At 52.6% G+C, this 24895-nt stretch overlaps 1 protein-coding gene across 1 annotated transcript in view; it reads right to left on the reverse strand.

The window, feature by feature from the left end:
• Positions 1–368: 368 nt before the first annotated feature.
• LOC123354610 overlaps positions 369–24895 on the reverse strand; it is a 40270-nt gene continuing 15743 nt past the window's right edge. The window contains exon 7 of the mRNA XM_044996727.1: positions 369–4405. Coding sequence (XP_044852662.1) covers positions 4187–4405 — 219 coding nt within the window. The 3' untranslated portion in view covers positions 369–4186. The remainder of the gene's footprint in view (positions 4406–24895) is intronic.

Raw genomic sequence — 24895 nt, forward strand, 5'->3', positions numbered from 1 at the left:
CTTCCTGGGTCCAAGGGGGTTTTTGCATTTGGGTGGTGGCAGCATTTACCAAGCCGAGGTCAGAGAAAATCTGTAACCTTGGGAGTTTAATGCAAGCCTGGAGTGACCAGGATTAATTTTTAGAATCCTTGGGGGGCCCCCACCTTCTGCACTCGAAGTGCTAGGGTGGGGAATCAGCCCTGATGGGGGGGGGGAGAGTGTGTGTGTGTGTGTGTAGAGGTGGGGAAGGGCTAACGTGTAAAGCTTTAGTTGTGCAGTGAACGAGGTGTAGTCGGAGGGCCAAGACCACGCATCCAACACCAGTTTCACAGTAAAGAGACCAGGGAAGCTGCTTTAACTTGCACATCACTTTTATTTAAGCTCTGTGGTCAGTCTTGTCCTTCAGAACAGCTCCATCAGCCATCACCGCAGCATTTCACCCCCACTGGACAGGAGACAGGGCTTCTAGTCTCGCATGAGGTAAGACACAGAAATAAAACACCAAAATCATCCACCCACCCACCTGCTGCGTCCCTCGCTGTGTATTCACATTCAGCCACCTTCCCAGTTCAATCCAAGCAACCACCCTTTACCTCCCCCACTAAGGACGGCACTGTTGCAGGAGCAGGTCCTTTGTCTAAGCAGCCTATGCCAAGGTGTGGGCTTATCCTAGCTGGATAGAGACACCCCTGTCTGACATTGCTGAGGCTGGACCGCTACCTCTGGAAGGTCAAGACTTGGGCACGAGGGGAAAAGTAGTGTGATCCCTTTGCTATGGAGTGGGGGAAGCTAGAAGAACTATGGGACAATTGATTTGACCCCATGAATACAGAGGAGCGAAATGAGGGCCTGGATCAGAACCATCCCTGGATTTGGCTTTGTAGAACCAAAACCCGATCAACCCAACCTCCCACTCCATCTCTCGAAAGGTTTTACCCATCTCCATGGGGGGGATGTGAAGGAATCTGGTGATACCACCAGACCTTCTGCTGCAGCACAGACAGAGGGTCCTCTTTTGTTTAGTGTGTCAAGAATAGGGGCAAAGGTAGAAAAGGCAGAGAGAGATCAAATGTTCCTAAGTTTAAGACATGCACTGGATAAATCAGGCAGCTGGTTTCAGAGGCTGAATTTCTGTCTCACTCTTTCTTTCTTGGGAGGATAGAAATCCTTTTCCTTTGCTGAAAAGCAAAGATCTCAGTGTCTCTTCTATGTGGACAGCTCAAGTTCAAATTTGTCCAAGGCAACTGGACTTCCTTTGCACTGCTATGCGACACTGCAGTCTGCCTACATGTCGTCCCCTCACCCATCGTAGTACCGACCTTCCTCAAAGACTGCAGAAGAGACGTCTAGCTACAGAGATGTCCTCTGCCCCCTCTCCCCTCCCACATACAGTCCTTTCATCTGACATGATCCTTATGCACCTCAAGAGCTGATCATGTTGCTTTTCTTCTGCCTCTCATATATGTGCCCAGATCTGGGGTGAATGTGGAAACAGGCTTTCAATCAGACCCACTTTAATTCCTGCTAGCCTGGAGACACCCTCTTTCTTTTAGGAAGAGAGCCGGAGGGAATGGCCCTTGCCCATGTGTTCTCGTGGCTCAGCAGTGCCAGGATGCATCTCTCTCCAGGATGCAAAGACCGCAGAGATTTTCCGCCACCACATCTCCTTCTCTAAAGGGTGGGCTAAAGGCAGATTGGTAGAGGAGGCCAAAGTACATTCCCATTGCCAGGGTGGCAGGGAACTGGACAGTGACGGCAGTAGGTCTAGTTCAGAGCAAACCCAGCTCCATGGCTGCCAAACATTACCCCATGGCACGTTAAGAGGAAAGAGCGAGAGAGAGAGAGAGGTCTAGCATTTGAGTGGAGGCAGGTGGCACTTGAGCTTGTTCGTGAAGGGACGTGAATTGGCCAGTTCTCTGGGCAGAGGAGGCCGATCAAGGAAGCATGAACCCTACCAGTACCAAAGGATCCAACCCAGCGAAGATGAAAGGGAAGGGATTTCAAAGGCCCTGTGTCTGTGATTAGGGGCCCATTGGCCCTTCCATGAGCTAGGTGCTCCCATGGGCTGCCCCACCTGCTCCGTGTGCCAGCTAGGGGGGGGCTGCACACTTTGGGATGGCCGTAGACCAGGAAGAGCCGGTGCCCCCTTCCTTGAACCCTAGAGGCTGCCAACCTGGTCAGCGCAAAGCAACAGAGCCATTCAGTCCGACAGAACCCACCCCAACCGGCTCATCCATTTTCCTCTGCGGGGGGAATGGTGTCATCGCTGCAGGCGGCCGTGCTGTTTTCCCAAAACAGGATGTGGCGCTGCGCACAAGGAAAGGGTGGAGCCAGGTTTTGTGGGGCAGTCCCAGGAGGCGTGGGCAGAGCCTGCTTCCCTCATGGCACGTTATTTCCTAATGGAAGCCGTCTCTCTCTCTCTCTTTATATCTACATATTTTAGCCTGCAGGAAATATATGAGGTAGTGTGGACACAGCCGTGCTTCTGTGAGAGTCAGGGAGTTGGGGGACAAGCAGGATGAGCTCAGAGACAAACCTCTGGGGTGGGAGCAAAGAACGTACATAGAGCGACCTTCGCCTTTAGAACCAAATATACAAAAATAAAAGTGACCCAGTCTATTTGCGAAGGCAGGAGCTGGGCTGACAGCATCTGATGTGTTATTCCCCCCATGGGGAGTCTTAAATACTGTGGTGGTTTCCTTTGCATTTGTGCAAGGAGCACTGGATACTGGTTTGGTGTTGGAGAACCAGGCGGATAGCTGCGGGCGCCTGGCTCACACGTCCTTGTGGATCAGCAGTGCGAGGTTGTGTATGTCTCCAGGATGCAAAAGATCCACTCCCAAATTAAGAAAAATAAGAGTCTGTTAACTGACGACACGTCCCCTTGTGCATAACTGTCCATTCTTTGTCTCTCCCATGCTGTACCTGGGTGGAAAAGGTTAGAAATATCCCTGAAGCCAACTATTCTCCAAGACTTTTTTTCCTCTTGTTCCTCTTCTTCTTCTTTTCTTTTTTTCTAATACAAGTGAACAAGGAGGTGACGTGGAGATGAATTCTGCTATCTAAAACACTTGGTGGTTGCAGGAACTTACACTTTCATATATACACACACACGCACACACTCCAAATATCAAAAAATTTACAGTCCAAAACTAAGACGATTTAAAAAAAGTTAAAAGGCCAGATTCTGTGTTGGCTTTTATCCTTCATTAAGAGCAAGAAGATTACCTGAAATTCTGATTTGTTTTCTATATTCTGCCTGAGTTCACTTTAAAATTCCAATCAACAGGTGCACAGACGGACCTGGGGCGAGCTTTAGACTTTTGGAAAAGAAAATTATGGTGTGTATATCTACATATTTTTCCTAATTAGAGATTTTTTTCTTTTGGTTTCAGGTTATATGATAGAAAGTTCTAGGAAGATGTTCCAGTATCCATTGTCTTTCCTGTGCCCAAATTCAGTTCCCACACCCTCTGGGTTTGGAAGAGTCGATACAAGGAGTTGGGAGTGGGGGAAAAAAATCCTCTTCTGCTCTGGGGCTGGTTCTGAGCCTCTTTCATTGCAAATGTCACATCATTAAGTTTGGTTCAGAAATCTTTACCATTTGGCTCTTTGAACAGGGCTCCTGGTCCCAAACGGTATTTTCAAACAGACTCAGACCCGGGCCCTGGCTGGGAAGTTTCAAAGTAGTACAGAGATCATTTTGTTTGGAAGTAAAGTAGAATTGGGAATTTTAGACATGGTGTAACAAGGTTTGTGAAGGAATCCGCTCCAGGAGCCTCTTGTGTAAATGGTGTGAAAATTGACACTAGGGAACACAGACACTTGAGTGAGTCTGGGACATTCCATCCAACAGAAGGCAGTGGTCCACCCACCCAGCCGCCCACTGACACACGCACGCATGCACATAGCCAGCTCACTACTGGAGGGTGATGGAGCCAAAATTAGGGAAAAAAAAGATGCAAACAAGGGGAAAACATCAGTGTATGACACAGATGAAGGTAGAGAGTTCCCTTGAGCACTAATGAGCAGGCGGATGCTTAACCTAATCATGTCCATTACAATTGCACCAAAATTTAAAAACAGGAAAACCCAAACAAAAATTCTCAATGGCTGGAGACAAATCAAAGGCCTTGGTTAATATGGGAAAGGTCGGGAGATGTGAAGAATTGGCTTCTTTGCTTTTGCTTGACTGTGTGCTGTTGTTTTAAACATACTGTTCCTTAGGACAGATGTACGGTGCCCGGGAACCTGGTGGCGGGCAGCAAAAGGAGACATCAGCACGGTGAGAATACAGATCTTCTGGGAGGTATGATAAGGGGTTATAGACATGGGGTATTTTCTCCAGATATTGATCTTCAGGTGAGCAACAGCAGGTCAGGTGATCACTCGCATCCGGTATCTCTGAGTGACGCTTTCCAAAGTTCTGGGAGAAGAGACAAAGTCAGTGAATAGAATCATGGAGCTAAGCTGCAGTAACAGGCACTGCTATCTGACTCCCTGTGTGATACCCTCAAATAATGAACAGCGGCAGGGAAAATAATGGAGCTCTGTCGGGTTTTTTGCAAAAAACAAACTATTCACATTTCATCCTGGGCCATTTTGGCACTGAGAAATTTCTGCCTCACCCCCAGATATGCCCATTTTCCCCATGAAATTTGCATACTTTGTTCCCAGTCCTGTAAATCCTTTCCCAAGGGCTTAATTTTACACAGGTGAGTTTCAATGGGACGATTCACATGTGTAATATTTACCTTAGGAAGGAAACGCATAAGAAGGGGCATGATAAAAGCATAGATAATAGAGATTGGTGTACAGAAGGGAGTTGGGGAGCTTCTGTCCTCCCTGTCTCATGACACAAAACCCAGGGATGGTCAATGAAATTAAAAGGTGGCAAAATTCAAAACGGATCAAAGGAAATCCTTGTTCATGCAGTGCATAATCAGACTGACACACCCTGCCACAGGACATCATTGAGGCCTTGAGCTTATATTGAAAAAAGGAGTGTATATTTATATGGACAAGAAGAATAGCCAGAATTACAATAGTTAACGCTAACAAAATTTTGGGGACCAGTATTAGATCTCATGCTTCAGAGCTTAAACCAATCTACTCCTATAAGGATTTAGGAGAAGACCTAGTGTGCGGGACAGATTGTCTCAGATCTACCTAATGCAGGATTCTTATACACCTTCCTCTGGTGCAACTGGTGCTAGTTACCGTCAGAGACTGGATACTGCACTAGATGGACCTGGAATCTAATCCAGTCTGGTTATGCCTATGTTCTTTTGTAAAGTGTGTTTGCAGGATCAGGCCTTGGAGGGTGAAATGGTTTATTGTCCAGATAAACCTGCATATCCTTATGCACATGCTTAACTCTATGCACTGGAGCAGATCCATTGAAATCACCGGGACTACTCACGTGAGTAACACTAATGGTGTATGTCAGGTTTTCAGGGTTGGGGCTACAGTGTTGAGAACTGAAATGTCCAATTTGGAAAAATATGGTGGATTTGGGTCAGACACAAGACCATTTCCTTCAAGGTGGGAAAACAGACCCAATCTTTCCTCCATAAAATGGTCCATTTCTTATGGGGTGGGGGGAGGGAGGAAGGGAGAAGAATGCTGTGCTGCTCAGATATTTTGCAAAATCTGGTTCTTTTCTGCAAGCCCTGAACAAAATGCAAACCCTTTGAATTCCAAGGTGCTTGGGTTTTTGTTGTGATTGCTTTGCCCAGTTGTTAATAACAAATGACAATCAAATGTCACTTGTTCTAGTACAAAATAGCCACGATCTTTCTTTGCTGGGTTTTCTGCAAAACAAAAGGGATGATTGGAAAGAACATCCGCTAATGCTCAGTTCCCTCCCCTCTGCTCATGTGTGTGTCTGGGACAGAACCAGCATGCTCAGTGCCCCAGGGAAAAGCCAAGTCTTCACACGCCCTCCCTTGGGGCTGGCAGTGGATTGGAATGATTCCTTCCTGCCCACACATTTTTCTATTGTTTTGAAACCCTGCAAGATGATCTTGGTGAAGCATCTAGTGGGGACATCTCTCTGTATTCCAGGCACCATTACAACCACCTGGGTACGTCATAGGCAATTGCCTTCATCTGCTTCCTGTTCTTTGGTCTCAGCACATTTAAAAGATCACTTGACAGCTCTTTTTCCTATTAGGCAAAGACTGGCTTATCTGCTACCTTTGGGGCTCAAAAGGCCCTACTCCTGCTTCGGTTTTCCATCCAGGGGCTAGCTCCCTGGGGATGGTGTTCTTCCTGGCTAACTCTTTTGCTGAAAGGAACTCAAGGGAGTGAGTGGGCCAGTTTTGATGCATCACACACCAAAAACGAGGGTTTTCTTTCTCTCAGACACCACCCTGCATTTAAAAACAAAACTGTCAAATCATGACCCATCCAAATCTCTGTTGTTCCAAACCCTCATGGGGGCAGGGGTTGTCTTGTGGGTCCACTGCTTAGTGCAATGGGGCCCTGCTCCTTGATTGGGGCCTCCAGTGCTACAACACCACAAATTAGACAGAGTCAAGCCTTTTACTTGTCTGAAGCCTCTTTTATCCAAATTCATTGTTCCCCGTTCTGCTGAGGTTTGGACTACAACAGAGCATTATCAGCAGGGGGATGGTCCCTGCCTGCATGGTTCTGATACTACAAAGGCTGATCAAATATTGAGCACCCTGGCCCGTGTTCTTTTAAAGCTGTTGCAAAATGGATGCAGTTATCTGCAGCACCAGACAGTGAGCCATTCACTGGCCAGGTGCACCTGTATCCAAGGAGCATGCACATCAACCCCCATTCATGCAAACTCTGGCTCATCCCCTCCTCCCTTTTCCCCAGTCCCATCTCAGTTTAGGCAGGGGAAATCAGGACAAGGTAATGAGAGGGGAAGAGAGATCAATGCTGCCTGGCAGGTTATCTCCAATGGTTTTTCCTCCTTGTTTTATGCTGAGCTGCTACAGGCAGGAGGGGGTCAAGGAAGCAACCCAGGCCAGCCTGCTAATTGTGATCCTTTGGGTTTTCAAGCATCCTGAATTATCTTTTTGACAGTCTTCTGCCTGTCTGGTGAACCAGTAGGATCTATAACCCATGGTAGCCAGAACACAACACTCCCATGAAGCAATGCAGCATCCTAGATTAAAGGAACATTCTCTCCAGGAAGAAAACAGCCTTCAATCATTTTTTATGCACGGGCTTTGCTTTTGGCCTGGCTGAAATGCAACTTTGTCCTGGCCTCATCCCTTGCCACAGGTTGGAAATCCCCAATATGGCTCCATTCAGTGCTAGGATTTGGGTCCTCAAGAGGAAAAGCCTGAAGGAACAGAAAGAGCCTCTCAGCCCTCTCTCTGCCAGTTCTCAGATAAATATTTCACCAGGCTCCTTTAAAAAATAATATATATCCAGAAAACAAAATGTCACTAATGATTTATTGATGGCTCTACAAAGCTGAACTAATGTGTGAGCAGCAAGCCACCTGGAGAGCTGCATGTTCTCCAAGCAATTTCAGGGGCCAGGGAGTGGCATGAAAAGGGGTGGGTGGCTTCTGGGAGTAACAGGTTGCAATTAAGGGATGGAAGATTATGCTGAACATCAGGAAAGCCAGTCAGTCTGTGCAATGGTCTCCCCAGGGGAAGGGGAGGAACCCTGTTGCTTGAGACATTTAAAGCACCAGGGAAGGATCCTGTGTTAGTCAGGAGATGGACAGGATCATAATCAAGCCTTAGTTGCTTCAAGTCCATTAAGGTTTGCCACACAAAGTCCCCCTGAGCCTCAGTGGGCCCCCTGCAGCCCCATGTGGTCTGGCAGTCAGCCACACAGCTGTTTTGGTGCCTTTTCTGTGGCTGGGTCAGTAAATATTGAAAGACTGGAACCCAAGGCCCAGGCCTACAGGACAGGACCAGTCACACCCAGCCCAGGGCTCAGCATCTGTACCACAAGGGCCAACACAGGGGTGCAGCAGGTCCCTACGTAAAGGGGGTTGTTATCACACAGCTCTCGAGCATTCACACAGCAGGGACTGAGAGCAGCTGCCAGGGGAGAATGATTGCTGATCAGATAAGCAATTCTTCCGCTGCCACAGAACATGCTCCTATCTCAAGCTAGCTCCCTTGCCTGCCTCTAACTGCTCAGGGCTCTGAACCCAGCCTACCCACTTCCCACCCTGTAAAGGAGGGAGAGGCCTTTCCTCCTCCCTCTTTATAGCCAGGGTCATTAATCAGTCCCTGCACTTGCTGCTGAGCAGCCTCACCTGGAAGCCATTTGCTTCCATGCCTGCCAGCTGAGCCAATATGTTTGCAGAGGCAGAAATCCCAATCTGAGCCAGGATTTTAACCCCTTCCCGGCCAAGAAGTGGTCAGGGTTTGCCCACCTTACCAGAATGTGGATGTTTGTAGCAAGGGTGTGTGGGCAGGTGTACAGTGGTGGGCACAACCCTGGAACTATGGGCAAGGAGGTCTGTAATATTAATCCCATCTGGAGTTGTGCATCACGTGCGGCACAGGCGTTTGTGCCGGAGTAGGGTGCAAGGCTTGGTGCAAATGGATATGTCAGAACTGGGCCTACAAAGGGATTCATTAGCATGCTGGGTGACAGGCATGGTGCAAAGGAGTGGCTTACCCTAGCACAGCACAGAGACATTAGAAACATGCTTCCTTAACTGGGTCTTATGGCCCGGTGGTGGATGTTGCTGATCTAGAGATGCAGGAAGACACTGGAACACAACACAGCTGAGCATTGCACCAGGAGAAACACAGGGGAGCTGATGGGGATATGCCCCAAAATGCTGATAACTGGAGAAGGATCCCAAGGAACAATGAGGGTCTGATTTAGGGACCCTGAACCATGCTGAGAGGCCAATGCTGTGGCCTCAGTAATTGGCTAGTACAATGACAGAAAAGCTATTGTGATGTAGCCTAGAGCAGGGATTCTGAGACATACCCCAGGGCTAGGGCCTAAATCAACCCCACAAGGACCCATGAAAACTGGGGGCTTCCCACTGCAGCTTGAAATGTGCTGCCTAGTGCACATCACTGCAAATACCAATACTCAATTGCCAAGAGATGGCCAAGTTACAGGGCTTGATCCTTCACTGCCCAGCTCATTGGACCCAATTTGCCATTGCCCTGCAGCTTGCATTGCCCTTTTATCCTGGTGTAAGACACTCCCAGGCTGAGCAGTGCATTGCACATGGTGTCGTAGGCACTGAGGCAGCATTGTGTGCTGTTGCACCAGTGCACTGTGCACTTTGCACCGGTGTAGATCACCCCAGGCACAGGACAACAGAAGATCAGCCACCTTGTGGCAACCTTTCCACCTAAGCAAGGTGGGTGCAAGAACACTGCCATCCTGCCTTGGTAGCACTATGTGACCACAGCAGGGCAGACCAGATTTTGGAGCTTAGGGGGACAAAAGCGCTCCCGGGGCCCTCACACCTTCCTTAAACCTGTGAATTCAGAAGCCAAGCCTGCTCGCCACTTTGCTCACTTTCAAGTAGCAGGCGGGAAGGGGATCGCACACACTCTGTGTTTATTAACAGCGCTGACAGCCAGTGCCCTTCGAATCTCTGTCTTGTCCCTCTGTGACTTTTCCACAACCTTATTTACCTCCAACAAAGTTTGAAATGAAATTATGGCTAATTAAATTTAGCTGCTACATGAATTTTCCCCCACCTCTTGTGTCTGCTCTCTCTGCCTTCACCTCTGATGCAATTCCATATAACGCTTATGTTAGCTGGGATATTTATTTTAAATCATTTTAAAGAAACTGATTAAGTAGGGTGTCAAAAAGCCATCCATTTCAAACAGCCTGGCGGATTAGTATTAAACTGCCTTTGTTTGAATAACATGCTCTAATTCGGTTGCTCAGTCACTCTAGTTTCAGCATCTCCCCCTGCCCCACTTTGGAGCTCTTCTTGCATGTGAAAGTCACTCCCTAAGCATAGTTATTAGCGCTGTGAATTGTTTTTCCCTTGTGACCTGGTAATCACCAATAAATCTGCTCATCCCTTGCCGGGAATGAATTCTAACCCAGGTGAAGGAGGGGATGGGAGTCGGAAAGATATTGGCCAAGATCTTGATGTTTGGTTAACTTCATTTCCATGAAAATCAGAAGCAGGGAAGACAGAATTACAAGTGGGGAATATCTGGAGAGGGCTCTGTGCCATCTGGCCTTACCCAAAATGTTATCACTGACTGCTTTGGAACACTTGCCTGCACTGGGATTTGAACACAGAACCTTCTGGGCTGTTAAGTGCTATTTGAGCTAATGGAATAGTTGCATTAGCCATAGGTTTCCAGCCTCTATTGGGCCAGCCATGGCTAGAGGACAGGACAGATGCAATAACTGTCCTTTGTTAGCATAATAGTTGTTTCCCCTTTACAGGCAGCTACTCTGGACCATCTGATGTTGTTAGAAAAGTAGACTTGAACTCTAGTCAATCTCCTCACAAGCCACAAACTGGATTTGAACCCCAGACTACTGGGATTGAAGCAGTAACTCTACTAACCGATAGCAAGAGAAGACTGCTAGCCTTTAGGGGACCAGCCACTAGCAAGGGATGCTAGCTAGATACACCATGTTGCATCCTTACCAATGGGCATTACTGAACAGTTGGGCAATAGCCATAGCACTGGGAAACAGATATAAGACTCAAGCAGTTACCAAAGTACTGGCGTCTTGTATCAGTTTCCCCACTGTGTTTATAAACTGACTCCTCAGCACTTTTATAGCCCTTTTCATCTTCAAAGGCCTGCACAGACTTTAGCTAATTCTCACAGCGCTGCTGCTCGTTTGACACCTTATCTATCACAGAGCTCCTTGATTGCTCACCACACTGGGTATAAGTGAGTAATAGCTGCAAGGATCAGGGAGAGGGGCTGGGACCAAGAGAACTGGGTTCTCCCAAGCAATTGATTCTCTTCAGGCAGAGACTTTGGGCTCTTGGATCCAGACCCAGAGGGTGGATCTGAGGTTTGTGTTAGGAGAGGCCAAGCCCCTCAATGAGGAGCACACACAAATTATTCATGCAGGAAGCTCAGCGCTGCAGGATTCCTTGCAGAGTTCTGCTGCTGGAGCGCTTCAGCATAGCTCCTCGGTACAGAGATGGGCGGGGTTCTCCCATCCGTGTAGGTAATCCACCTCCCCAAGAAGTGGTAGCTAGGTGGATAGAAGAATTCTTCCCTTCACCGAGCACTGTCTACAAGGGAGGGTGTCAGCATAGCTCCGTCTCGGGGTGTGTGTGTGGGTTTTCTACACCCCTGAGCGACACGGGATGTGTGTGTGTCAGCATAGCTCCATCTCGGCGTGTGCGTGTGGATTTTTTACACCCCTGAGCAGCAAAGCTAGGCCAATGTCAGTTTTCAGCGTAGACCAGTCCTAACTCTAGCATAAGTATTCATCTGGCCCTGTTGCTGCAGTATCTGACTGCCTCACGTGCCCTAATGGATTGGGCATCAGGGCATGGCTATTAACCCTACTTGAAAGGTGTGGAACAAGGCCCAGATTTCAGTGGGAGTTAGGCAACTAATTACTTTAAAAAATCTGGGCCTAAGTCACTTGCACAAGGTCACTGTCACTGCTGAGAGGCTGGATTTCTGGTGTTCATCATTTCTGATTGTAAAAAGGAGGGGGACCCCAAAAGGATGCAGAGCGCAGGTAATTCTGGGACAGAAATGAAAGGCCTGCACTGAATAGGGGCAGGGGTTCGAGGTTTGATGGTGCTGAAGTATCATGATCCATTTGGATGCCTCCAAACAGCAGAAGAGGCTAGAGCAGAGGGCAGGGACTCAGGAGAATCTATTCCTAACTCTGCCATTGGCCTGCTGGGTGACCTTGGACAAGTTACTGTGCCTCTCCATTCCTCAGTTTCCCCATCTGTAAAATAGGAATAATGTAATTGGTAGAGCACTTTGAGAGCTATGGATGAAAAGCACCATCAAAGCTAGGGATTATTAAAATGGATCTGGGAAACTGGCTTCTACTGCTCTTGGATGCAGCCTGGATTTGTGGATTCAAATCCAACCCCTTTAACCATGAAGGGGTTCACATTTGAGGTTCTGGTTCTGGCCTGTCTCTGGGGCTGCTGGTACTTGGACAGCAGGGCTGGGAGTCTGCCTCCTGTTTCATCTCCTCCTGACACGTTGGGGTCTTGGAATCTGTCTCGTGATCTGAGCCATCCACACAACAGGGACGGGACAGGACAGTCTCAACATGGAGATTTTTTTTTTTAATAAAACCATAAAAAGTGAACTCCAGCGTACGCACGCTGTGTCTAAGTGGGGAGATTTTGCTGCGGGGAGATTACACTTTCAAAGCACCATATGACCGGCTTTATTTTTCCTTCAGAGAAACCAGGAGGCTTTCCAAATTAGGATTTGGCGGATTACTGTCCTTGTGCTGGCAAGAAAATCCCCCACCCCGGGAAGACAAGGCAAGACCTCCCAAGATGGATTAGAGAACGCTCCCCTTCTTTATATCTCTGAGAACAGCCTCCCGTTGCAGCGCAAGAATCCTCTGGGAAGAAGGGGGTAAAGGGTGGGTAGGTCTCAGCTTTCAAACCTCTCACCTTTTCCTGGGCTCCCTGCTCAGTGTAACTATAATGCACAAGGCCGTGCAAGGGGGGGTGGCGGTTTCGAGCTCGGGGTGGGAGCAGAGGGGAAGGAGGGCAGGGGTCCACAGTGGAATCTCTCGCTTGTTTCCCCTCTGCCTGGCAGCCCCTCAGGAAGGGGAAATTATGCTTAGCCTGCAGCTGCCTTTCGGAAGCTGCAAAGGGTGGATAGTATCAGAGGGTGGAAATTCAGCTCTGCTCATTTCACCAGGGATGGGTTTGGCCCTCCCTGGATTATGCAGCATGGATCTCGCCTGCGCCTCCAATAGGGCTCTCGAGCCTGTAGGAAGAATAGGTTTGGATCAGGTGCTGTAGGAATGGCTGACAAAGGGCATGCTGGAGTGAGATGCCATGTGCAGCACGGCATGCCACAGTGGGAGCTAGGAGCTAGCAGGGAGGAATACATGGAGGCCAGCCACTTGGCACGAAGACATGGCTCTGCCTGGAGGTGAGCTGAGGGGGCCGAGACTCCCGTCCCCATGGGAGTCTGTGTCAAAGTGTGAACCCCAGCCTGGTGAGGAGCACATCAGAGATGTGAAGCCTGGTGGGTTGCAGGGATCCTGGTGAGCCCACACGATGTGCAGTAGGGAAGCAGGGTCTGGTGTGGTGCACCACAGAGGAAGGAATGCAGGACCCAATGTGGGGCACATGGGAGAGGGATACGGGGTGGGGCACCTTAACGGGGAGAGACATGCAATATTCCTGGGCCAGCCTAGAGCATATCACGCCCAGATCTCTGCCACTACCAACGGCCCAGTGGGGAACGTGTCACAGCGAGGGAGGCTGGTTCTGATTAAAGGCATCTTCTCTGTTGGCGCCAGCCCCTAAGAAATCCCGGGCGGTGGAGCCCTCTGCATGTCAGCCTGGGTGGGTGCTGTATAACCTGCTGGGACCCAATCTATCCCTGCAGCACCAGGGCAGCCCACCTTCCATCCCAGTAATGGTAGCTGAGGGGCCTGGATTGGTAAGGAAGGATGTCTGGTGCCCTGCATGAGATGAGTTGGCTGGTCTCAGCCCAGAGGGTGGGTGGTCACAAACCCATCGCTCCAGTGGCACTAATTAACCTCCTTCTCCATCTCAGTGGGTAGGCCGAGGTGAATTGTCCATGGAGTCGGAGCTCCACCCTGCCCCGAGGGGAGGGGTGGGTTGGCGCGGTTTGTGTGGGGTGGCTGGCTGTGCCGTGACCCAGGACCTCCCTGTCCGTTGGATAGAGGCACCCAGTGTCTGTGGCTGACGACCCAGCACCGCCCCCCTGTGCTAAACTGACAGCGGCACCAACAGGATAAAAAAAAACACCCAGAAACTTACTGTCCGCTCTCGCTCGTTACGTCTACGAAGACCTTGATCCTCATTCTGAGCGCAGGACACGGGCGAGACACCGCAAGAGAGAGAGGTTACCGTCCGCTCTGGGCAAGGCCAGCGGCAGACACTTACCTACCGGCTACTGTGGGGCTCTACAGGGCTCCTTCCAGCACAGGGAACCAAGGGGGTCTGCGGGAGGGTGGCAGGCAGATCACACCCATCCGACTCACTCACACAGTCACTCCGGCCGCTGCAGAGACCCTCACCCCAGTGTTCCCTCCCCATGGGGACTCTCACTCCAGGTGCTCCTGTGCCTGGGATGCCCTTACCCCAGACTGACCTCTCCCCACAGGGACTCATGCCCCAGAAGCTCCTGTCTCTGGTGAGACCCAGACTGGCCTGTTCTGCAGTGACAGGAGCAGGGAACCAGCCTGGTGGCTGAGACATACCAGGGCTGGAATGGGTCCGAATCCTTGTAGCATTTTCCAGCAGACCTTTGTAAAGCTACTTCCCTTCCTTAACGTCCTTCCCCCTGCACCACCTTCTTCCCCTTCCCCAGGTGCATCCCGTCCCCTTACTCCCTCCTCCCTCCTGCCCTCTCGTGCCTTCTCACCCCCCAGGCAGTCCCCACTACAGTCCCAAAGCCTTAGTGTGCCCCTTGCCCCATGGGGTGTTCTCCATCCACCAATACCAGGGGCCTGGGTTCAGTGCATTCCCTCGCTGCAGCAGGAGGAGGGGGGGAATTTAAAGCAGTGCCAGGGCTGTCAGGCAGACCCTGCCTCACCCCCTGCGCCCTTCAGTCGCTCGGCCCAGCAGCCCACTCCCTTCCCTGGCTGTCTTGGGCCTCAGAGACATGGTCCTTCTGCTCGGCGGCTGGGACTTTCCATCTCCTCCTGGGGCCTGAGCTTGCCCCCTTTGAGTGGTGCCACAGCGAAGGAAGGGGCAGGAGGAGGCAGCAGTTGCCTGAGACACACACGTAGGAGGGGCACGGGGGCATCGCAGCTTGGGAGAGAGCTGCCAACATCCTTCCCCTGACAAACGGTCCCCGAGCTGTTTGGCCAGGGTGAAAGGCTCCGTTGGCCCAGGCTGACTGCCAAGGGGTGCCCACTGCAGAGCAGGGCTGTCCCTTCCCTGCAGGGCTATGACGACAGGCCTGCGCTGGCCGCGCTAGGGACCGAGTCAGGAGAATGGGAGATGGACGCACCTCCCTGGGGCTCGCTGCGGCCCATGCACAGAGGGCGGTTGTGAGGGGGCCCCCGACCCCACACAGCAGGGCGGAAGCAGGCTGGCAAGTGGAGGCTGCCCAACAAGGGGGGTGTTACCTGAGGCACAGCTACACCGTGCTGTAAGCCAGGCTCCCATCCTGCTGAAGGTAGCAGGAGGCGGAGAGTCACGGCTGGGCCTTGGGCCCAGGGAGCCGAGGTTGGGCAGCTGGGGATGGTGGGGTTAGGTTCACTCCATTCTGAAGGCCCCTGGTGAGCCATGGACATTCGCTTTGGCCAGTCACAGCCGCTCCCTCCCCCTGTGATAAAGGGTCCTGATAATGGGGCCTGCAGTTCTTAGCGGTTCTCCTCCCCAAAGCCCCATGTAGCTGCCCAGGCTGCTCCACTTCTGTGCAGTCCCAGCCCCAGCCCCTTTGTCCCTGCCAGTGAGCTCCCCTCGCTGGGCTACCGTCTGCCTTAGGAGGACCCTGTGGACACCTCGTTACCTTCCCTAGCTGCTCTACCCCTTGATACTGGCTGTCCCGGCTGCTTTGCCTTGGATGCCAAGTATGCCAGGCTGTCTCAATCCTCCCTGCCAGCAGCTCCCCCTCTTTTCCCCATCACTCAGTGGCATTTGCATATCGAAGAGTTATCTGTGCCATACACAGCCCTGAAAGAGCCACATGGATAATAGCTCGTTATTATATGAGTCCAATTAGCTAATTTATCAGCTGCCTCCCAGCTCTTCCTATGGCTCCGGCCATTACACGGCCAAGCTGGCTTTGCCCACACCACCCACTAACCCTGCTGCTCCAGGCTGAAGTGTGAGGTGATTTTTAGGGGTGGGGTTGGAAGCAGACGTGGAGGGCGGGGTTCAGGTTCTGAGGCCCCTGGCCAGCTGGGCTCAGTCCTCCAGCAGTTGTGAGGAGGAAAGGAAGGGGTCATGCCCCTTATTGCTCTTGATCTGCTTGTCCCAGTCATGGAGTTGGTGGTCTCCAGATTTCTCTGCTGTCTGGAAAGATGGAGTGATCCACCATGGATGGGGATAAAGGTGAAGGGGATGTGAGAGATCCTGGGGACTCATCCTCCCCTACTGCCTGCCTGAAATGGTCACCATCAGCTGGACATCACCGGGACCGTTTCCTGACCTAAGCTAGATATAAGGGGACCTAGATCCAAACAACCCTGCTTTGGGGTTCTGCAAATCCAAACTGTGTCTGGCCAAGTTCTGCCCCTCTGCTCACGCTGAGAGGCAGGGCAGAGCAGGGACGTGGGATCTGGACATTGAGGGTGTCCGACTCCTGATCCAAACATCCCGTCTCAGGCTCCTCTGTCTAATGGCTGAATTGGAACGCTGGACCCTCCTGGGCCTTAGCGATCACTGGAGGGTGCTCCAATTCCAGATGGGAGCTCAGCATCTAGCCCCACTGTCTGCTGCCCTACAGAGGGTTGAGCCTTCCAAGCAAAGGAAAAGCATTCCCTAGGCAATCCAGCTGGCTGAGGGTCCATTGGAGCTGGGCCTTTCTAATGGAAACCAGGGCATCTTCCGCACACCTAGAAATTCCCCATGCCTCGTTCTGCAAAGAAAACCCCAATGCACAGCCATAAAGAGCTCTGCAGCCGAGAAGTTGGATGAATTAACTCAAGTCAAATTCAAGCCCCGGTGTAATTCCATTGCATTGGCATAGCTGCACCCAGGATGACCCTGGCCCTAGGTATCGCTCTGTGCAACTCCCCCAGCCCATGTCCTAGCTTCAAACATCCATGCAGGCACTAGAGCCCTTTGGATGGGGGCTTGGGAAGCTCTTTTATTTAATTGGTAGCGGGAAGTTCCTATGGTATCACAGGAGTTTGGAGATGGCCCTGAGCCGCCTAAATTAGGCTCCATCTTTTAAATCCCCCCAAAGTGTGGGGGGTGTTTGGAGCTTGGGATGCCCACAATCTCTAGAGGGCACCCTCTTCTCTTGGCCCAGACATGGTCCCTGGCATCAGAGACTGCAGTTGAGGGGAGTGTGTGACACAGACGAAGCAGAGAAAAATGTAATTAAAGAGCAGAGACGCAGCTTGTGAACTATTGACAAAGGGCTGGATGGGAGAATGACACGGTGTCTTGCCCAGGCTGGTTAAAGAAGAGCAGAGACCTGTTATATTACAAGATAAACCACTTCTTGTGAGCCAGGGTCAGGGGTTATTGATAATATAAACTCACACACCTGGGCAAGGTGCAGAAAGAGACTAGAGATGGTGGACTGGCTGCGGGGAGGGGAGGGCATCTCTACACACACACACACACACTCTCTCTCTTACACAAACACACACACACACTCTTACAGACCAACTTTCTCCGACACACAAACATGGGAGCGATGGGCAGTGGGCGAGCAGCAGTGTCCATGATGATTGGATTTTCTCACCCCCTGGCTGCAGGAGGCCATGGGTGGAGAGAGGAGGACAGGCCATTAAACAAGAACACCACTCTTCGTCTTCCAACCCCCTGCCTGGGGGCATTTCCACTTGGCAAATGTCCTGGCTGAGTGTCAGCAGGAGCATCCTGCTGGCAGGACACATGCCCTCTCCTCCCATGCCCCGCAGAGCTGAGCATTGTCACAGAGCGGGGTTGGCTTCCCGGCCACGCAGAGCAGGTGGCCATCATCTGCCTGACCCAGCTGCCTCCAGTGCTGAGAAAGAGCCAGGCCCTGGCTTCTCAGATGGGTGCCCCTTGGCAAGAGCACTTCCCTCTCCGAGCCAAGCTACCTGCCCTGACCCACTCTCTCTCTTTCATCTAGCTCGCTAGCCCGACATTTCTAGGGCACTAATCCTTCCAGTCCCCAAGCCTCTCTTCCCCACCCCATGTCTCATTTTCTCCAGTAGTTTCTCATTCACTCTTGCTGGTTCCTTCCCCTCTCCCTCTGCACTGTGTAACTAGAGTTCCTCTGACCCACCTTGCCTTGTATCGCACGTTCCTCTGCACAGACCCGGGGAGCTGCCCACAAGCATGGGGGAAGCTCTTGAAAAACTTCTCTCAACAGGTCCCGGGGCATTCAGCCTCCTCTTCTGCACATCTTCGCTTCGGGCTACCCAGGCGATTCCAACCAGAAACCCAAACCAAGATCCCCACCCCCCACTGCTCACTTCAAACTATGTCAGCTCGACAGGGGAAAACCAACCAGAAACAAACATTACCCAACCTGCCCTGCCCCCAACCTCTCCACAGGCGTGAAGCGAAAGGGCGGGCGCGTCATGCTGCTGCAAGCCGCATGCAGGAGAGGCGAGGCCACAGCGTTCTTGCTTTCGGTTCTCTCTGGCCGGGCCCCGCGAGGACCAGAGGGAGCATGCAGCACCATGGAGACACGGGTGCAGGGCGGGAGGAGGTGAGTATGCCACGGAAACCATTCCACGAGGGAGGGAAGTGACAGGAGGTGGGAGGAGCACAGATTTCACCAGGAGCACAGAAAGGAGAGTGCGTTTGTGTACCTTGAGGCCAGAATCTTAGGGGAGAGGCCTAGAGTGGCATGCGCTAGCGTAAGTTAGGCTGGATGGTTGCATACTCGACTAGGTCTCCGCCAGCTTGGATGGAGCTCCGGGGGCTGGGTGACGAGGCCAGAGCGGATGTGTCCAGCTCTGCATAGTGGACATCATAGTCCTTGGTGCCCGAATTCTGGAGATGAGACAGCAGTGAGGTGTGAAAACACAAAGGGGATGGCGGTGGGGAGTGAAAGACATGAGGGAGGAGAGAGAGAGAGCATGACAGAGTGCAAAGAGAGGGTGAGGATGGGGGTGTCATGGGAACGGGGGGGGGGAGACATGCCAAGAGGTATGAGAAAGGGCAAAAGAGACAGAGGTGTTAACAGAAAGGGGGAATGTGACAGGGAAGAGAAGAAAGACAAGAACAGTGAAAGGGGGAGAAAAGATAAGAAAGGGGAAAAATGAACAATCATTATAACTAAAATCCCCGAACAAAGCCAGGATCCGAATGGCATTTCTCCCCATTTGTTAGCCGATTTGGGCACTTAACCTGTCTGAACAGACATGCCCCCTCAGCGTCCCCTCCACCCTGGCTGAACGGGGGATGCTTTCCCACTTCCAGCAGCTACTCCCCAGTATGGACGGCTCCATCTTTGGGAAATGGGGGCTGAAATCCTGGCCCCATTGAAGTCAATGGCAAAGCTCCCCTTGACTTCAATGGGGCCAGACTTTCTCCCCCTGGGAGGGTGAACTGGATTCAACCCCCATGTAATGGCAGTGCTGCCCAGTTTTGTACCCCCTCCAGGAGCCAGCAATCTCACTGCAGAGGGTCTGCGGGGGGTGACGGGGGAACGTAACCCAGAATCAGGGGGCAATGCTTGTATTTTAGGCCCCAGGAGAACAGACGCAGGTGTGGGTGGGTGGGAATGGTGGTCAGATCCCTTGTGATATCCACAGGGCTTTATATCCCTAGAGCACTTTTGAGACCCTCTGGTTGAGTTACCCAGCACCAGTGAGATATCGCAATGGAGCTCTCAAAGCCACAGCGTGGTGCCCAAAGGGCAAGAAAGCACCCTTCCCCTATGGAGGACACTGGGGTTGGGTGGGGGTCCGTCCTTGCCCCTATTCCTCCTCCTTGCTAGAGCTCTAGCTAGATTGCTAGTTCTTTGGGCAGGGAACACCTCTGTGATGCGTCTGCGAAGCACCCAGCCCATCCGTAGGTGCTCACCAATAAGGACTCTTGCATGGACAGCATGATACATACCTGGCCTCCTCTGCAGGCTTCCCTCTGGGGACCTCCAAGTGCCTCAACAAACAGTCACGAGCGAACCTCCTGGGAGGTTTGTTTTACAGTGGGGAAACTGAGGCACAGAGCGGGGCCGTGACTTGCCCAAGTTCACACACAGAATCAGTGCCAGAGCTGGGAATAGAATGCAGCTCTCCTGACTCCCAGCTCTAAGGAGCACCACAAACACCCTCTACAGACAGCATTTCAGGGGCAGCCTCTGGTCCCACCCACACAAGGTGCCTGTGTTCACCGAACAAGAAGCGTGTTTGCTATGGCTCACTGGAGGGCAGGCAGGATGCTTCCAGACATGGAAGCCTCTTCTCGCTTCCCCTCCCTGAGCTACTGCATCCCGTGCAAATCAGGTAAAAGGTGTTTAATTTGAGAACGTTCCCCGCTCTGCTTCTGAATAGTTCTCAGCCATTTACCAGCTGTGGCAGGGCCATTTCTGGAGGTTTATGGCTCTGGGATGAGCCGTTTTAAGTGCCTGTTGCTGCACAGGGTGATTGGTTGAGCTGTCGTCTCCGACTGTCTTGCTGTACTGTCTATCTTGCTATAACTCTGGGGGGCAGAACCCCTCCACCCAATGGGGTGTGGGAAATGAAAAGCAAACAACGGTGGTTCTTCCTGTATCAAATTCCCCACGGGTGCCCAGACAGGCTGGTCTTGGGAGAGGAACCAACAGACATCAAGGTGCATTCTGTGCTGCACGCTGGGAGGAGGAGAGCTGACAGGCTAGCAACGGAAAACCCAGCATACAGCCAGGAGTTCACAAATGTGTGCGGGTGTGTGTGGTGCATGTGTAAGCACATGCACAGTGTATGGAAGTACAGGGCTTGCGTGTCTGTAGGTGCACAGTGTAGTAGTGTATGTGTGTGCGTGACATGGAGGGTTGGTGTATGTGGCAACAGTGGAATCAAGCCCCTCCGTCTGACAGAGACCTGAGTGGTCTGTCTCTTCATTACATGATGTAGACAAATGTGTAACTTGCAGTGCCAACGAAATCTCACTGACTAGGACTGAGAGGGCATGTGGAGAGAGTGTGTACGGGCCAGGGGGCTGGGAAGGAAGAGTTTACTGAACTTCTTCAGTTCAGTTCTGGATAATGCTGGTCCCGATCCAAAACCCAGACCTGAATGACCGTGATCTGGCCCCAGCCTTTGCCTCTCGGACCCTTTCTCTAGTCCTGGAGAGGCGTGACCCAAGGCACGAGGGGCCCATTCTTCCACTGTCCGCATTGCTGCTCCCTAGCCAGCATGGCCCCACACAAGCTGGGCTCTGGGGGTGGGATCTGAGTCTTTGCTGAGGCTCTGCCACTCACTGGCTCACGCCTGCTCCCTGCTGCTTGTTTAGAACAAAAATGTATTGCAATAGCAATAATGTGCCTTGTACACGAGATCTAATGCCGACACCCTGGTAATTCCCTGTCAACCAAACGAATGATACGGCTGCCTGGACCAATGAACCCTTTCCCTCTACACCTGCACACATGTAACCACTCCTCCCACACAGGCCTCACACCTGAGCTTCCACATGCACACTCACACCCACCATGCCATTGGCTCACGTACACATCCCCATCCAACACAGCACCTATGCTCACAGATATGTACCCCTTGGCACACACACACACGACACCAACATTTACACACACATTCTTGTGCATGCATATACGCTCTGGCAAGGCCAGATGCACACTGGCAGACCCAATCACACTCATGCCCACACACAGTTCCATACATTAGAGAGGGGCCAGCGCTGCAAGCTTTGGAGCCGGATCTGGATGTTGAAATCTGCAGAGTGGGGGTGTATTTAGATCCAGGGATTTGGTGCTGGCTCCCCACAGTTATGTGCACAAACATACTCCCTCCTGCACACAACACACACAATGGTACAGTGAAAACCAGACACAGCACCAGCCCGGCAGCTCTTCCAGACCCTGCACCTTTCTCTGGCCTGAGATCCCTGGAAGGGAAAACAGCTGAGCCCATGGGCACTGGCCTAGTGCAGGGCTCGGAGGGGGAACGCTTACCGGCCGTGCATACCCCCAACTTAGGAGGGATCTGGCCCCAGTGGCAAAAACCCACGAGCTCTGTCTCACTCATACTTAAGGCTCAATGACATGGAAAAAAGGGCTGGCTGATTCCATCTGATTCGCCTGCCCAACCCCCAGCCCAGTCAGAAGCCCTCCCACTCCCACTCCCTGCCTTGGGGGTCTCTGCTTTGAGCACCTCCAGTGGAGCTGGGATTGCACCATTCACTGAGCTGGGCCATTTGGTACCTGCCTGTCCACACAGGGTGCTGCAGTGTTTGTGGGGGACCCATAGACTTGGCTACATCAGCCTGCCCTAGGGGTTAGGGCTGAGCCCTAGACAGGAGCAGCACCAGGGTTTCTGGCGCCCTAGGCAGAATTCGGGGGGGGGGCATTTTGTGCGCTCCTCACAGGGTGCGCGGGAGCTTCTGGTTCCGCTCCCATCGTGCCACCGAAGAAGGACCCTCCGCCAAAATGCTGCTCAATTGCCTGCCGCCGTTTTCCGCGGCACGTCAGCAGAAGGTCCTTCTTCGGCGGCGCGACAGGAGTGGAACTGGATGCTCCAATGCGCCCCATGGGGGATGCACAAAATGCCGCCCCCCGAATCCTGGCGCCCTAGGCGACCGCCTAGGGTCACCTAATGGAAGCGCTGGCCCTGGCCCTAGAGACACCAGCCTCTCACCGCTGTGAACATCACAAGTAACCTCCCCCAAAGGAAAAGTGGGGCGGGGGGAGGGACATTTCACCCATGTGGCCGGGGGCGGCCAGGGTACTGCAGCTTTGGGGGGCAGGTGGGACGAGGAGACCACCGTGTGGAGTGACACTACAATGTCCTCCTCTTGGGGTGCAGGAAGCACAGACACCGCCACAGGGAAACACCCAGCCAATCAAGGAGCAGCCGAACCTGCCAGTCCCTCTGCGCGCCTGGCGGGTGTGTGAAGGTGGAGGGGTCTGTGCGGCCTGGGGCATCGGCAGGGATGGGGCTGCTCCTCTTGCTGGAGTCAGGGAGGCAGAAGGGGCCCCGGGGAGAAGGAGGGGGCTGAGGTGAGCAGTGAGAAATGATCATGGGAATTTAGGGGCTCTGCGGCTGTTGTTGGCCACCGTGCTGGGCTCAGCTCTCAGGGCTGCTCTTGCTCTCTTCCCCTCCCTCCATCCTACTCTCTTCCCCCTTCTCTCGAGCCTTCTCTCCCTTTTTTCACTCATTCTCTCTCGTCCGCCACCTTTCTCTGGGAGCTCTCTCTTCCCCCAGCCCTCCCCGTCTTTCTAATCCCTTTCCGACTCTCTCTGTCTCCAACTCTGTGAAACCATCACCCTGAGGCAGCAGTTTTCATGCATCCCTGCAATGAATCTACTTTATCCCAAATTATGAGACATCACACAATTCATTTAACGTACAAAGATCCCGCCCCAGCTAAACGCAGTGTGCCTGGCTCTCTAATCCCTTCCCCTCACCCGTCTCTAAGCAGACAAAGCACCAGCAGAACAGGAACATCCTGCATTTCTCCAGCACCTTCCCCACCGGGGGTCCCAAAGCCACTTACGAACTATCTATATGCAGGAAACGCTTCAGCATGCAGCCGCTTCTGGGGTGGAACACGCTGCAAATCAGAGTAGGGCAAGAAGAGCCCAAGTGAAATCACAGGGGAATTTAGGGGGCAGCTGTAATTCACCACCCCAGAACTGGCTGGGGCACTGACCTGACCACTCTTGATGTGAAAAGGGATCTACCATAGCTTCCCCCCTCATCTCCAGCAGCATGGCTCCCCAGACCAGCATGCCAGAGCCTTGGTGCCAACACAATCTCCTGCAACCTCCACAGCTGGTGCTTAGAGGTCTCCCATCCAAGTCCTGGCTTAGTCTGACCTTCCTTACCAGCTACCTGGTGCCCTCGTCTAGCTCTAAATCAGCACTCCTCAGCCTTTTGCATGCCAAGGCCTCCCCCAGCCCGCCAGTCTCCTCCCAGCGCCCTGGGATGAACTCCGGTTCCTCCTCCCATTTAGCAATAGGTGAAGGGCAGAGGGATTGCTAACACCTGTTTGCAACCGCCCCCCCAGCTCTGATGCCCCCATTGTCATGAGGGCTGCTCTCCTGCACCACCCCTCCCCTTCGGATCTCTTTGCCGGCATTAAATCTCCTGCCCCAGTCCCCCAGCTGACGAGATCACACTGTGCAGCACAGAGCACTGTGCCCAGCTCAGCCTGAACAAGCTGCTGCTGCTTCCCTGTAGCCAAGCTCTCAGCCACACGCCTCCGGCCACCCAGCGAGCTGCTCCCACCAGCAGGGAGGGCTGCTGGCAGGATGGCTGTGGGAGCTAGTGGTGACCAGGCCACAGACCAGACCATGGCTCTGGAAAGGGTTTGCAAAGGCCGGCAGAGCTTGCAATAGGCTGGGTGCTGCAACATGGACAGGAGGCCGCCGCTATGGGTTTATGGAGCGAATAACGATTCCCCCAGAGGGGCCCGTAAGAAGGAGGGGGGAAGAGCTTGGCCCTTCCCAGAGCACGGACGTGCAGCACAGTGCACAGCTGTCCCCATCGCTGTACCACAGCCAGCGTGCGCTATCTGTGTGCCCCAGAGCCCTTGGCAGGTCCCAGCAGGCCTGGCAGGAAGCGTGCACACTCCTCCTGCTGACATTTCACCAGCCTCCATAGCCCCTCTGCCTGCTCAAAGGGCATGGAGATTAGCAGGGATGGAATGGAGCCGACCGACCGGGAGCAGCATCCCTGCCTGCCCCCAGGCAGCGAGCCAAAGGGGTGTTACCAACAGCAGGAAAACGGGCAGCCCGGGGCCCCGCAGGTGGGGATGATCTCTAGGGTGGGTTGAGAGAGCCAACCCGGGGGGGAGGAAGGAACAGAGCCAAAACCTTGTGAACATTTTCTCTGTGTGTTTGGGAGGCGGAGAGGGGGGTCAAGGCCCTGGGCGGGGCAGTGAGTGACCCAGTTCCTGCTCTGTCTGATTCCAAACAGAGACTTTCCTCAGAATTATTCCGACCAGCATTACCTATTGATAGTGCACAGC

Source organism: Mauremys mutica, chromosome 22 (assembly GCF_020497125.1).
Source record: "Mauremys mutica isolate MM-2020 ecotype Southern chromosome 22, ASM2049712v1, whole genome shotgun sequence".
NCBI classification, from domain to species: Eukaryota; Metazoa; Chordata; order Testudines; family Geoemydidae; genus Mauremys; species Mauremys mutica.